Source organism: Hevea brasiliensis, chromosome 1, assembly GCF_030052815.1.
Source record: "Hevea brasiliensis isolate MT/VB/25A 57/8 chromosome 1, ASM3005281v1, whole genome shotgun sequence".
NCBI classification, from domain to species: Eukaryota; Viridiplantae; Streptophyta; class Magnoliopsida; order Malpighiales; family Euphorbiaceae; genus Hevea; species Hevea brasiliensis.
The window spans coordinates 111,810,717-111,824,911 of record NC_079493.1 but is presented as its reverse complement, the minus strand read 5'-3'; the positions used below and the strand labels follow the sequence as shown (position 1 = coordinate 111,824,911).

The 14,195-nt window shown below is 29.3% G+C and overlaps 1 protein-coding gene across 3 annotated transcripts; it reads left to right on the top strand.

Moving 5' to 3' along the window:
• Positions 1-335: 335 nt before the first annotated feature.
• Positions 336-11,830, top strand: LOC110637864 (phytyl ester synthase 2, chloroplastic). Of its 3 annotated transcripts, none has more exons than XM_021788227.2 (14): positions 336-760; positions 2,620-2,671; positions 2,843-2,898; positions 2,985-3,143; positions 3,391-3,495; positions 6,046-6,152; positions 6,483-6,604; positions 7,696-7,804; positions 7,927-8,057; positions 8,698-9,067; positions 9,830-9,943; positions 10,428-10,513; positions 10,620-10,729; positions 11,415-11,830. In XM_021788227.2, the coding sequence occupies exons 1-14, from the start codon at positions 400-402 to the stop codon at positions 11,603-11,605; spliced, it is 2,073 nt and encodes a 690-aa protein (XP_021643919.2). In that variant the 5' UTR covers positions 336-399; the 3' UTR covers positions 11,606-11,830. The 3 variants fall into 3 exon arrangements, with proteins under 3 accessions (XP_021643919.2, XP_021643918.2, XP_021643917.2); XM_021788226.2 differs by having other exon boundaries at positions 336-805; positions 7,930-8,057; XM_021788225.2 differs by having other exon boundaries at positions 336-805.
• The last annotated feature ends 2,365 nt before the right edge of the window (positions 11,831-14,195 follow it).

Sequence of the window (14,195 nt, the reverse complement as noted above, 5' to 3'; positions counted from 1 at the left end):
AAAATATTTCCTGAAATTATTTTCACATTTATGATATGGAGAGGCTTAAAAAATTATCAATAAACATGTTCACAAAATTATCAATAATTCATCATAATAGGAAAAGAAAAACAATAAAAAAAATTTAGAAACTTATAAGATATATTAATTATTTTAAAAAATATTTTATTATAATTTATGTGATCTAATAAAAAAAATAATTTAATTAAATTAAAAATATAATTTAATTATTTTTTATTTGTGGTATAAAAATTATAAGAAATTATTTAATTGATTTAGCCTCCCACAATGCCAAAATGGAAAATTATATATTACCAAATCTATACCATAAAGAGCCTTTAAATCTCTCAAAACCGCCGCACGGTTACACAGACACAGTGAGAGATTTGTAAACTTAACATGGCATCCACGGGAGCGTGCCTTTTAACAGCCGGATTTTCTCCGGCGGTGGTCCGTTCTAGCTTAACGCGATCATCGTTGTCATCTGGTAAAATGAAATCAAATCCGACTCGGCGATTTGCAGTTTTTACAGAGCAGATATCAACGAAAAAGGAAGCAACGACGACGAGTTTTCCAGAGAATGGAAGGTTGAAGTTGGAACGCTCAGAAAACGAAAAAGAAGAGAAGCAAAATCCATTGCTTTGGGATTTAGCCGAAGCTGAAAAGAATTTTCTAAAAAGCTTGAAGGATTACTTTGAGGAGTCAAAGGATTTGATCAGATCGGACGGTGGTCCACCACGGTGGTTCTCTCCGTTGGAGTGTAGGTCTCGCTTGGACAACTCTCCTCTCCTCCTCTATTTACCAGGCAAGTCATTTTATTTTTTCCCATTCATCGTCTTCTTCGTTCTTATTCAATTCTTTTCTTCTTATTTTAAATTTTATTTTTAGTTGCTTAGTGCATTCGCTGATCTCTCTTTTCTTTATTTAAAATTATTATCTAATATTATGATATTGAATGCGAATTTTGATTGGAATCAGAGAAAAATAGGCTATGGGTGCCTGGTAATTGGAAAGTATAATGATGGTTTCTTTTCTCTTCGTTTTTCTGTTGATGTTGTGCTGTATAATGTCGTAGTACTCGCTAATAATAATAGCTATTGAAAATTCCTACCCCATTTGTCTTCTTTCTATGGCTTCTCCTCTGCATTATTACTGTCTCTCTCCGTACTAAGCCTCTGTTTGGATAATGAAAAGGGAAGAGAAAAAGAAAATAAAGGATGAAAAAGAAATTATTAAATAAAAGAAAAATAATGAAAAAATATTTATTTTATATTTATTATTTTTTCTTTAATTTAAAAAAATAAATTAATCAAGAAAAAAAAGTGTATTTAGTTGAAGAAATTCTTATATACTCTTATTTACTAATTTCAATTTTTAAGTAATCTATAAAATTGAGAATAAAATAATAAATTTAAAATAATAATATTATTTTGCTTTTCTTTTTATCTCTTTTTAAATAAGAAAAAATAAATTTTATTTTCTTTCTTTTCATTATTTAAATAAAAAAATTAAATAATAAAAAATATATATATTTTTAATATTTTTTTCTCTTATATCAAACATAGCATAAAAAAATAGATTTATTTTTTAAAATAATAATTTATTAATATATCTTTATTCAATATATATTATAAACTATTTAATTTTTAATGAATTAAGAAAGTTTTATATTAAAAAAAATTAAATAAAATGAATTAATTAATTATATTTCTTAATTTATGTGAAAGTAAAACTAAACTATTTTTTGAGAGGGGGGTAGATTTGTGAGAAGAGGTAGATCTGGTTAAGCACAGATCAAACTAATTTCGATATTATTAAATTATAATAAAATTTTTAATCAAATTTATTTAATTTTTAATTTAAAAAATTAAAGTAACTAAAAATAAATTCAATATTTTTTTTTTTAAAAAAAATAAAGTTTTTAATAGGACCAATTTCGGTTCAAAATAGTAAATTTGAATCGGTCAATTTCAAACCGGTTTGGATTCATGTTCAGTGGAAGAAGGGACTGTTGATTTAGGCCAATTCAGGTCTCAGAAACCGTTAATCTGATTTGGTCTCAGACTTTTTTTTTTTTGTTAAACAGAAAATGCAAGATTTACTTTTTGCTCTCTTCTATTCATTTATCTCTTTCTCTACTTTTTCTTTTTTTCTCTTTTTATTTTAATTTAATAATTCTAATAACGTTAACACTTCCAAGTATTAGATAGTTTGTTTAGTATACAAGAATATATTTTAAAATTTTAATAAATATTAATTCCTTGAGAATATTGAAAATTGAAAGAAATTCTTTACCTAAAATATTTATTTATCATATTTTTTTAAATTATATTTTTAAATGTTTATTGTTGTTATTAACATTATATATATATATATATATATATATATATATATATATATATATATATATATATATATAAAAGTAAAGATTTAACATTTTATTTTATAACAAAAAAATAGGATAAAAAAAATTGAAAACAATAAAACGCCGGTTCCCACATAACAACCAGCTTTGTTGGATTTTGATTTGCAGGGAATTAGTGTATATTTTATTAAATTTTTAATTCATTATAAATTAGTACGTGAGTGTTAAAAAAAAAAAAAAATCTAATTTTGCAGGGATTGATGGCGTTGGGCTAGGACTTATAACGCAACATTATAGTCTTGGAAAGTAAGTTTCCCCCACCTGCTTTCTGTGCTACCAACTTATTTAGATGAATCTTGTAAACCAATTTATATATTATAGTACTGCATTGCCTAGTGCATCATGAAGTACAACTTCTAATATTAATAGTTATGCTGCCTAATATATGTTTTCTTTTTTCCTTCATCTTGAAACTAGGATTTTCGACTTATGGTGCTTGCATATTCCAGTTAAGGATAGAACATCATTTACAGGTCATTTGCAATCTATCTTTTACAGTCAAAATTCTTTTGCATCAAAGTATGATTTTTTACCCCAAAAATTTCAACTCATGTTTCAGGCTTAGTGAAGCTGGTTGAAAGAACAGTTAGATCAGAGAATCACCGTTCACCTAATAGACCGATATATCTTGTCGGTGAATCTTTGGGAGCATGCCTTGCACTAGCTGTTGCAGCTCGCAATCCGGATGTTGATCTTCTACTTATTTTGGCTAATCCAGGTGAAAAATTGCAATTCTTTCAACTGTTTTTCTATTTTATACATTCAGCATTTTCCTTGTATCTATGTGATGGCTGGATATTCTAAGAAATGCAAGCACACCAACATGTATCAAAGATGTCTTTTTTCTTTTTTGGTTTTTTTCAGATAAAGGGAAAATGCATTCATTCAACAAAAGCTCTCAGTTGACTCTGCTCATTGCTAATACTTTTTCATGTAATATTTATTTATTTGTTCTTTGTTTTTAGGAACATCATTTAACAAGTCGCAGCTGGAACCTCTAATACCTTTATGGGCCCTCATACCTGACCCGCTCCAGCTCAGGCTTCCTTATATTCTGAGTTTGATGACAGGTTCTTCTTGTCAGTCAGAGTTGAATATTTTGGCTTTCCCATTGCTTGAGAGTTGAGATACATATTTCATTATGCATGAAGCTTATTCTGAGTTCATGTATGCAACATCCCTTCCTGTCTGCTTTTAGTAAATGTATAACACTGGCATGCACCTAGAGAATTGCATAGATAATAACTTATCGAATTCCTTTAGGTTTATAAAGTGTAGTTCAGTTAGTCTTGGGGGCAATATGGGCAATATTATAAATTTCGTAGCATAATAAGTTTGGGGAGGGATTTCCATTTGCCAGGTAACTATTAGGTCTACCAGTGCTATGAAATTAGTTCTGTTAATTTTTTTGATTGTGATGGTAATTTTCATGTCTTAGTCGATTTCACTATTCAATGATTAATAGTAAGCTCTAGGACCTTGGATGATACTTGTGCTGTTTAATGACAACTAAGAATTAAGTTGCTTGGCCCTTTGCTGATTGAGATTGGGAGATCAGCCACATGAATCCAATGATCAGAGAGGCTAAGCTAGAAGCAAGTTGAACTGTTTGATTTCTGCACCTAAAGAATATAAATTTTTTTAATCTCTAACATGCCCCTCATGCAAAAGCTCAATGGGCGTAAACCATGAAAAAGCACAGAGACACAGACCCATCTGATAGAAAGGGAAACGTAGGATCCAAATTCTAGATCTTTTCACCAAAGTCATGGAAACTGTAGAACCATTTTGAAAAACTAGTTGATGTGAAAGTTTAAGCATGGATGTGAGGACCTAAATATAAGTTTGTTAGGACCCAAAAATAAGTTTGGTATCTTTAACAACTTTTTTTTTAATTTTTTTTGGTAAAATATTTTTTAAGTTCTTACAAATTACTCTTAGAATCAAATAAACTCTTGTCAATTTAGTTGATCTATTTAAGTTATTGACAATTATTATTCAAATCAAATAAGCCATTATCAATTTAGTTGATTCATTTAAACTCTTAATAATTACTATTAGAACGAAAATATTGAAAATTTGGGCCAAAGAAGTCTAATATTTATCATGTGATTTATACATAATGGACAAACGTTTAGTTGACGTCAATTTTTGTTACATAACATAAGAGCTAAATTTTCTAGTGTTCCCTCCCCCTCTCTCTCTCTCTGTGTGTGATTTAATTCTATTGATAGAAGATAAATAATTGAAAATATGAGTGTTGTGCACTATTATTACTATTTAGACGCTACATGATTGAGAGGCATTGAACATGCTGGACTTAGGTTTAAATGAATACACACTCTAAAATGAGAGCTTGTAAAAGTGAATTTTCAATTCGGGCTTAAATAAATAAATAAAATAAAATAAGGCTTATTTGATTCTAAGAGTAATTAAATTGACAATAAATTATTTGACTCTAAGAATAACTAAATTGATAATAAATTATTAGGGAAGCTTTTTTTTTTTTAAAAAATAAGATTTTATTAAAATTAAAAGAATCCATGAAAACTTGGCAAATATAACTCCAACTAATTTTAATACACCCAATTTAGGAATCCGTGAAAAAATCTGGAAAAAAAAAAAAAACACAAAAGCCAAACAAAAGTCCAAGTGCAAACAAATTCAACACAAAAATGCAGCGCCAACAAGAACAAATGCTGCCCGCCAAAAACAAGAAATACACAGCAGCTATAAACCAGAAATTACATGACAGCAAGCAAGAACAGAGGAGCCCAACAATCCGCAACTAAAACAGAGCAGACCCAAATTGCAGATGACCATCAACCAACTTCAGAATTCCAAGAAGTCTCAATGACACGGCGGCAATGTAGCAACAAAGAAAGAACCACATTAAGGACCAAACAAAATCCACAATACGCTACCCAAACCCAAGCCACACATAACTCAAATTAGAGAAAAACAATGAGATCAACAGCCCGAAAGACACCCTGCTTCGCTAAAGAATCCGCAATAGAGTTGGCTTCCCTAAGAGTGTGAGTAAAAATCACAGAGGGCAAGCTATGCAAGCAGGCAACAATGGAGTTCATAATGGAATTGGCTCTCCAAGGAGCTGAACTGATGTGCTTAACCCAAGAAATTGCAGTCTTCGAATCCCATTCGACAATAATTTCTTCAATACCATGAGCTCCTCGGATGCTGGAGGAAAGTTCCAAAGCTTTAGAGGTTGCTTTTAAATCTGCAATGTTAGAATCACAAACACCCACAGCACATGAGAAAACACAGAAAATTCCCATTAGCATCACTTGAAAAGCAAAGCTTGAGCACTGGTAGACCTGAAAGGTGTTGTGAAGTCAATAAGCTTCTTTCTTTGAAAGGCAAAGCTTGAGCACTTTCAGGCTTCTAGTCTTTTGGTTGGAAGCAGGAGAGCATGACTTCGGTGGATTGAAAAGGCTACTAGGAACTGATTCTAGTAAAACCTCATCCCTCCTTTTATCCGCATTTTGCAGTTTGTACCTTAATAAAGTGGAATTTGTCAGCACTATAAAAATCTTTCAATTAAGTGTATGAATGGATTCTCCCCCAAATTGATACCAGCAATTGGTGCTACATGCATTTAGGTGATCCTTTCAAGGTGACGATGGATGATGTGACAGAGGGAGTTCCTCTTCAACAGACAGTTGGAGAATTTTCACAACATGTAGCTGCGATTCCATCTTACCTCTCCGTAAGATCCCACATTTACACTTTAGGAAATGGTTACTATAAGTGATTATGAAATGTAGTTGCATGGTCACGATAAGTGAGTATAAGTATTAGTTTACAAATGGGAAAATGATGATGAAGTGTCTGTAAGACCATAGACGACAACTATCATTTGACATGTCAAGAACTCTATCATCGGCATTTCTTGTTCTCAATCTTATTGTTAAAAAAAGGAAATAGCCATTGTTGGATATCTATTCGCAGTTCATTATGCATCTACATGTTTTTTTTATAATGCTCACACGATGCCATGTGTTAACTCTTTTGAATAGAATTTGATGGTTTGTCTCAGGTTTTGGGTGATGTCTTACCTAGGGAAACACTTCTCTGGAAGTTACAATTGCTTAAATCAGCTTCAGCATTTGCCAATTCACGCCTCCATGCTGTAAAGGCTCAAACACTGATACTTTCCAGGTCTATATCTTTGGCATAACCCATTGTTTCAAAATATAAATCTTAAGGTGTGTGTATGTATGTAATATTTATTTATATTGAAGACTTGACCGTATAACTTAAGACCATTATTTTAGTTATTTTATTAAAAGAAAAGCTCTTTAGTGTGTATATTTTATATATAACTTAAAAGAGAATATGAAAGTGTGAGTTGTGAGTTACGCGAAGTTAGCATTCTTACATTGGAAAGAAATGGAATGAGTTAAAAATGTAAGTGAGAAGAACCCGTAGACCTATTAGGTAAGGTTTTGGGCTGAATTTAGTGTCAAGTTCATAAGTGTTTGCTTTAACAAGACTCAACAAAAAAGATTCTCTCCATTTGTTTAAGCCAATTAAGAGAGTGTTTGCCTTGATTGCTTATTTTTTACTTAAAATGTATTTTTTAACTTATAAGTTAATTTAATTGTTTAGTAAAATTATTTAAAATTAACTTTTTAATTTTAAATAGTTTAAATATTTAGTTTAAATCGCTTAAAAGTAACTTAATTTGTCAAAATGATAAAAAGGGATATCATTTAGTGTTGTGGTTGTTAAAATAAGGACAGTATTGATATTTTAAAAAATTATTAGAATAATATAGTCTTTTACTTGATCAAAATATACTATAAGTCATGAGGGGTATCTTACTTACAACTTCTAACTTATTTTTAGTTTTTTAACTTATAAGCCAAATTAAATACTAATTTACTTATGATTTTCTACTTATAAGTAAGTTTGACCAACTTATACACCAAACCAAACACCCTCTAAGTTTCCGTCCTTGATATCAAGTAGATAGCACCATTTATGGAGCCTCAAGCATATGGCACAACAATACATTGGCATTCCCATATTTGGACTTCTCATATGAATTTAAATTAATGAAAGAACCAGATGCATCATCTTCTAGGATTATATCTTGAACTTCTCAAATTATTTTCATTCAATGAGTGCCAACTTGTAACTGATAAACTAGACTAATGCTTGCATAATGCATGATAGGAGTAGCTTTGCTGCTTTAAGTCTGATTCAATTCAGAATGATAGGCCTGAGTTCATGCATTGTACTTTCAGTGGAAGGGATCAGTTGCTGCCAAGTGCAGAGGAAGCTCAAAGACTTCATAGTTTGCTGCCAAAATGTGAGACTCGTTTGTTTTCTGATAGCGGTCATTTCCTCTTCTTGGTAGGATAAACTAACTCTTTATGTCCTTCTTGCTCCCCATATCATTTATATACAACAAGTAAATGTTTCAATTGTTGGTTTTAAGCATTTATTTGATGTATGTAATTGTTCTAAACATGAAGCAGGAAGATGTTGATTTGGTGACTACCATCGTGGGTGCTAGTTTCTATCGTAGAGGAGCCTACTACGACTATATTTCAGATTACATACAACCATCCCCTTATAAGTTCAAAAAAATATATGAATCAACGAGGTATATTATTGTGCTATATAAATACAAATGTTTTCTGTGACTTGGACAGAACAACTTCTAGTTAACTTAGCTACTATAGCAGCGGTGTGACATGGGTTGTGCCCCGACACAATATGCTTATTTCAATTTCCTGTCAAGCATTTCATGTGGAAGATGAACTTTTTGGTATAATCTCTGGGAAAAAACTATAGTATACAAATGGTGACAGCCAACCTGAGACTAACTTAGCCATCATATTTATAGGAATTCCTGGTTATCATGAAACCAGTCAATCTATTGTTGGAGTTCTTGTTATTAGGAAATCATTCAATTTAAATGCTCGAGCTTTGAGAACTAGATTTTAATATACTAAACATGCCTCCTCATGTAAAGTCCATTGACTTAAGAACTTGGACAAGCATAGGCTTGACTTACCTTTCATGAAATTCAATAAATAAGTGGAGTTGAATTTTAAATCTTTTAGTTAATTAATTAGAGAGGTCTGATATGATGTTGTGAAATCACTTTACCTATATAAATCTCAAATTTATAGATTAGGGTTCAAAAAATTTCAAGCTTATAGGTGAGAGTCTAAGAATAGGTTTTAATATATATGACATTTGTGATTAATTGAGATTTGGTTACAATTATGATGATTTAGGTGGTTGAGGCTTGCTACAAGCCCTGTGATGCTATCAACGTTTGAAGATGGGAAGATAGTCAGGGGTCTCGCTGGACTTCCTTCGGAAGGACCAGTCTTGTATGTTGGCTATCACGTGTTACTGGGTTTGGAATTAGCTCCACTGTTGGGCCAATGTTTTTTGGAAAAAAATATTGTTGTGAGGGGGATAGCACATCCATTCATGTTTAGGAGATTGAAAGAAGGGATTTTACCTCCAACGTCACAATTTGACATAATCAGGGTAATGGGTGGAGTTCCTGTTTCAGGAAACCTTTTGCACAAGCTTCTGTCTTCAAAGGCTCACGTGCTCTTGTACCCAGGAGGCACGCGTGAGGCCTTTCATCGCAAGGTAATGTTATTAGTGCTTGCTTGTTATTCTAATTTCTATAAAGTAATTATTGACATTAGTAGAAAATTGTTTAATGCTCCATTCGATAAATGTGAATTTTAAATAATGAAATATTTGAATTTAATGTTATCCTGAAATTTTATTACTTTTCCTAAAAAAAAAAAATTAAATATACATTCATTATATATATATATATATATATATATATATATATATATATATATATATATATATATATATATATATGGTTGAGCATTTGGTTAACCAAATTGAATCAAACTGAAATTGAAAGAAAAATTGAAATAAAAAATATTCGGTGATAGACTATAACTGAATTAACTGAAAAAAAATATGTATATATATTTTATATTATTTATTATTTAAAAAAAATAATAGAAATATATTTATAATTTTTATTTGCAAGATAATAATTATAAATTAAATATTATTATAAAATTATAAAAAAAATTATTATTATTAACTAAAAACCAAGCCAAATCAAACTTACTCCAACTAAAATAACTAACTACTATGCACTCTAATGTATATCCATCCAAATGGATCCTGAAAGACTGGTGAAGTAATGAAATGACTTGTGGTCTATTTTCTTATCCCACAAATGGTTGGAAAAATCTTGGGATCTAGTAAATACTATGATATAGCTCATTTTTCTATGGAGTTTTCTTTTTTTTAATTATTTTTTAATTGAAGGGATGTGATGAGTTTTAGTGTTCCTTTTCCCTCTTCTTTGACACCATACAGGGTGAAGAATACAAGTTATTCTGGCCAGAAAAGTCCGAGTTTGTCAGGATGGCGGCGAAGTTCGGAGCCAAAATTGTGCCATTTGGTGTTATCGGTGAAGATGACTTTTTAGAGGTAAGGCCGGAGGATTTCATTTATCTTATTAAACCTTCTATCATTTTGTTTCTTTGTAGGGCATCACTGCTGCAATGGATTTTTTTTTTTTATCAATCCTATTAGGTGAATTTATCTTTGATGAATCACTCTTCCTACTCATTGGAAATCTCTCTCTCTCTCTCTCTCTTTCTCTCTCTCTTATATGTAGTATGCTTGAGCTTTCTGTGTCGTGGTACAACTCATAGTTGCCAAGCGAGAAGCATAAAAGTTAGTGATTCCCTAGCTTCACAGTGAGCTTACTTTGTGTGCCTACACAAGTTTTTTAGACACATGGACTCGAGATCTCTAATATGGCATTTATACCTTGGTTCCTGGCATTGTGTACGCATGCCTCATTATTTTTTTCACATAATCCTATTCTCCAAGACTCTTAATTCCTGTTTGGAACAAATCTCTAGTCTCAACCTTCATATGAATAATTGATTGTACTTATGAATCTCAGGTAGTTTTTGACTATGATGACCAAATGAAGATTCCTTTCCTTAGGGATTACATAATAGCCTTATCAGAGCAGTATACGAAAGTGAGGTATGCTCACCTTCTTGTCTGTTGATTTCACTAAATCTTCAAAGAAATATATATCCTCGTTTCCAATTTTGTTTTCTTTTCTTTGCCTGGTCTCTTGTGATAATAGGAATGAAGAACATGGCGAAGTGGGAAAGCAAGATATACACCTTCCAGGACTCCTACCAAAATTTCCGGGCAGATTTTATTATTATTTTGGGAAACCAATCGAAACACAAGGTATGATGACAACACATTATATGAGAAAAACCTATTCATTGGTAACACAAACCAACAATCATCCATCTAGCCAAAACCAGCAAGCGTCGAAGGTGTCAAAGCAAATTGTGTCACAAAAAGGAAAATTCACCAAAAAATTTCAAAATTTTAAACTTTAGAGTCTACATTTGTCTTAACCCTTTTTTCAATAGTTTCATCAATTATATTTTTAGGTTTTGTTTGGTTAGAGATAAGTAAACTAAGTAAAACTTTCTGAAAAGTGCAAAAAATAATTTTATTTGATTTACATTACCAAACTAACTTCCCATGGCTACTTTTCTTATATAAGGAAAGTAATTTTCTTGTAGTGTTAGACATCAATTACAGTCATTTCTCGGTTATATTTACATATTTGTGAATCTTACATGCAATGACATGACATTTGATAAAAAGTTCTACAATCTCCAAATAATATACCATCAAAATATAATATATTAATTTTATGTCAGCATTTATCAATATTGATTATTTTCTTCATTTCTTTAATTTTTTTTTAATAATTGTTGATGTGGCAATTGAAGTGGTACATGTCCAACTTAGATTATTGCCGGTACACCACTACCATAATAACAAAAGAAATTGTGAAGTTTAGTGTCCATTTCTCAACGCAAGAAGATTCACTCAGATTTTTCATTGTGTTCTGAAGGGAGGAAGAAGGCATTATATGACAGAGAGAAAGCCCATGAATTATACCTGGAAGTTAAGTCTGAGGTGCAGAAATGCCTTGATTTTTTGAAGGAGAAAAGAGAAAGTGATCCTTACAGGTATCTATTCACTCGACTAAATTACCAGGCTACGCATGGCTTTACTTCTGAAGTTCCAACTTTTGAACTTTGATTGTTTTGCACATTGAAGATTTGATTGTTTTCATCATCTGTCAGTGTTCTAATCCAAACCCTCCAATAGAAAGAAGGAAAAAAATTCGATTCTTGATTAGATAATGTTGGATCACAGAATTTATGATGTGTTAGAATGCACCATATCTTTGTAAATGTATACAATAACATTTATCTGAAATTATTTATTAATCTTTTTCATCCATGCGTTGCATGGATATAATCACTATTGATTTATTATTTAATTGAGTAAAAATATGACCATATAGCTTTTCTTATATAAATAAACTCAATTTATTTAAATTGTTTTAAGAATAACTTAAAAAAAATGAAGAATTAATATATTGAAAATAAATATAAAGAATAAATAATAAGATAAAAATAAAATGTATGTAAATAAATTCTCATAAGATGAATATTACTTTAGTGATATTTGTGCAAATTGTTCATCATCTTCTTCTAATGCCTTAATTACTAAAATATCATTTAATAGATTTTTGAGAAAATCTTAGAAGGACATTGTATCTTCTATGTGGCTAGATTATTGAAATATTAATATCCATGCCACTGTCAGATTCATTTGATTACTCAATGAGTAAATTGTATAATCGGATTAAGCAATATCAGAAGAAATATCAATTCTTCTTCTTCTTCTTCTTCGGCTTTGTTCTCTCTGTCTTTTCTTTCTTTCCAAATGCAAGCATGGTTCGACACAAAATAGAAATTTGTTGCTTGATAAATTCCCACTTCTGGCCTAATGTGGCTTGGTTCCAAAATCGCTTCACGTGAGTCTGGGTCATTTTCTCCCTTTCTGTGTTAGGCTGGAACTGGCCCATAAATGAATTTGTAATATTTGTGATTTATATATTGCATTTATAGAGAAAATGGTTCAAATCTAACTCTATTTTAAAAAGTTAGTCTAAAAAGAAGAGATTTACTCAAATCTATATTTACTACAAAATTCTTATTTTAAACTAACATGGTACAATAGCATGTTTTTCTCGCCATAACAATATTTGATGTGCAAAATAATGAAGGATTATCATGTTGTTCTTAGAGCATGTGTGACTTTTCTATAAATACATGAGTCTATCTTCTAATAAACAAAGAAATTGTGTCAAAGAGAGAATTAATTTCCCATAATAGAAATAATTAGGTATAATTTTAAAAATTATCACTTGGTTTCAATTTTAATATAAAAAAATAGTTATACAATTTTTTTTTTATTTTCAATTTTCTCAAAACTTAGAAAATATGATCATTTATTAAGTATAGAAAATAATTTTGTAATTTAAAAAACTAAAATTATAAAAATATTTTTGGGTAATATATATTAAAATACTATGTATGTTTTCTAATGCATATTTTCATCATTTAATTTGTTTTCTGTTCACTATTAACTCTTTTCATTTTTTTAAAAATTATTTATTTTTATAATAAGAAACTCTTTTCATTTATCTAAAAATTATTTATTTTTATAATAATAATAATAAATCTAACATCTAATTAAATTGATCTAAATAATGTTCAAGCCGTAAATTATTGGATTCAAAACAAGATTAAGGTTATATATATCCTTTAACATTTTAATTTCCCAGAAATGTGGTATTGTCCCACTGCCTAGTTCCACTATTGCTCTTGGGACGTTAATTACATGGTCCATTACCCCTCATTGAATAAAAAAAATATTTTAAAGAATTGAAAAAAAATAATTTTTTATTTAGAAAACTTTTACATTTGAACACTATACTTTATTTTTCAGTTTTTTTTTAGAAATATATACTAATTTTTTATAATTAAGTAAACACCCTTAATTTTTGTTTTAATTTTGTGTTCTTAAGTTAGAGATTCTTTTTTTTTAATGTGTTGCTATAAATTATTGGTGTTATACATTGTATTAAGTCTTATCTTTTATTTCAAATTCCTTAGAGCTTCTACTTGATGTATTGTGTATATAAGAGTCAATTGCAAATTTAAAAATTAATGTGTCTGTATATATATATATATGAAAGAAATGTGTTGAACCCATTAATTATAAATTTAAGACATAAATATATAAATCATAATTATTTTATATATTAATTTTATAATTCATATAGTATCATATGCAATTTTCAAAGGTCCCGAACAAAAGAATCATATTGAATTCATAGAAACCTTATGAAACTGAAATTATTTTGATACTTTAATTCGATTCTAGTTTTTTATTAAGAACCAAATCGAAACCAAATTGAGAATTAAATTTATACATATGCTTTTCTATGATTTCTTTTATATGTATAATATACTTTTAATATAAATATATATTTATATATAACTATCAACTAAATATAACCTAATATTATATTTCATTTCTCTACATTTTCTTAATAATTTTAATTATAAATACATAAAATTATCTTATAATTTTAATTATAAATGTACTATATATATAAATTCATAATTATATTTACATCTTATAATTAAATAATATATAATTAATAAATAATTAAAATATATATTATATGATGCTTATACTACTATATTATATAATATACTTATCTTAAATTATATATATATATATATATTTTATAATTAAAGATTATATAATT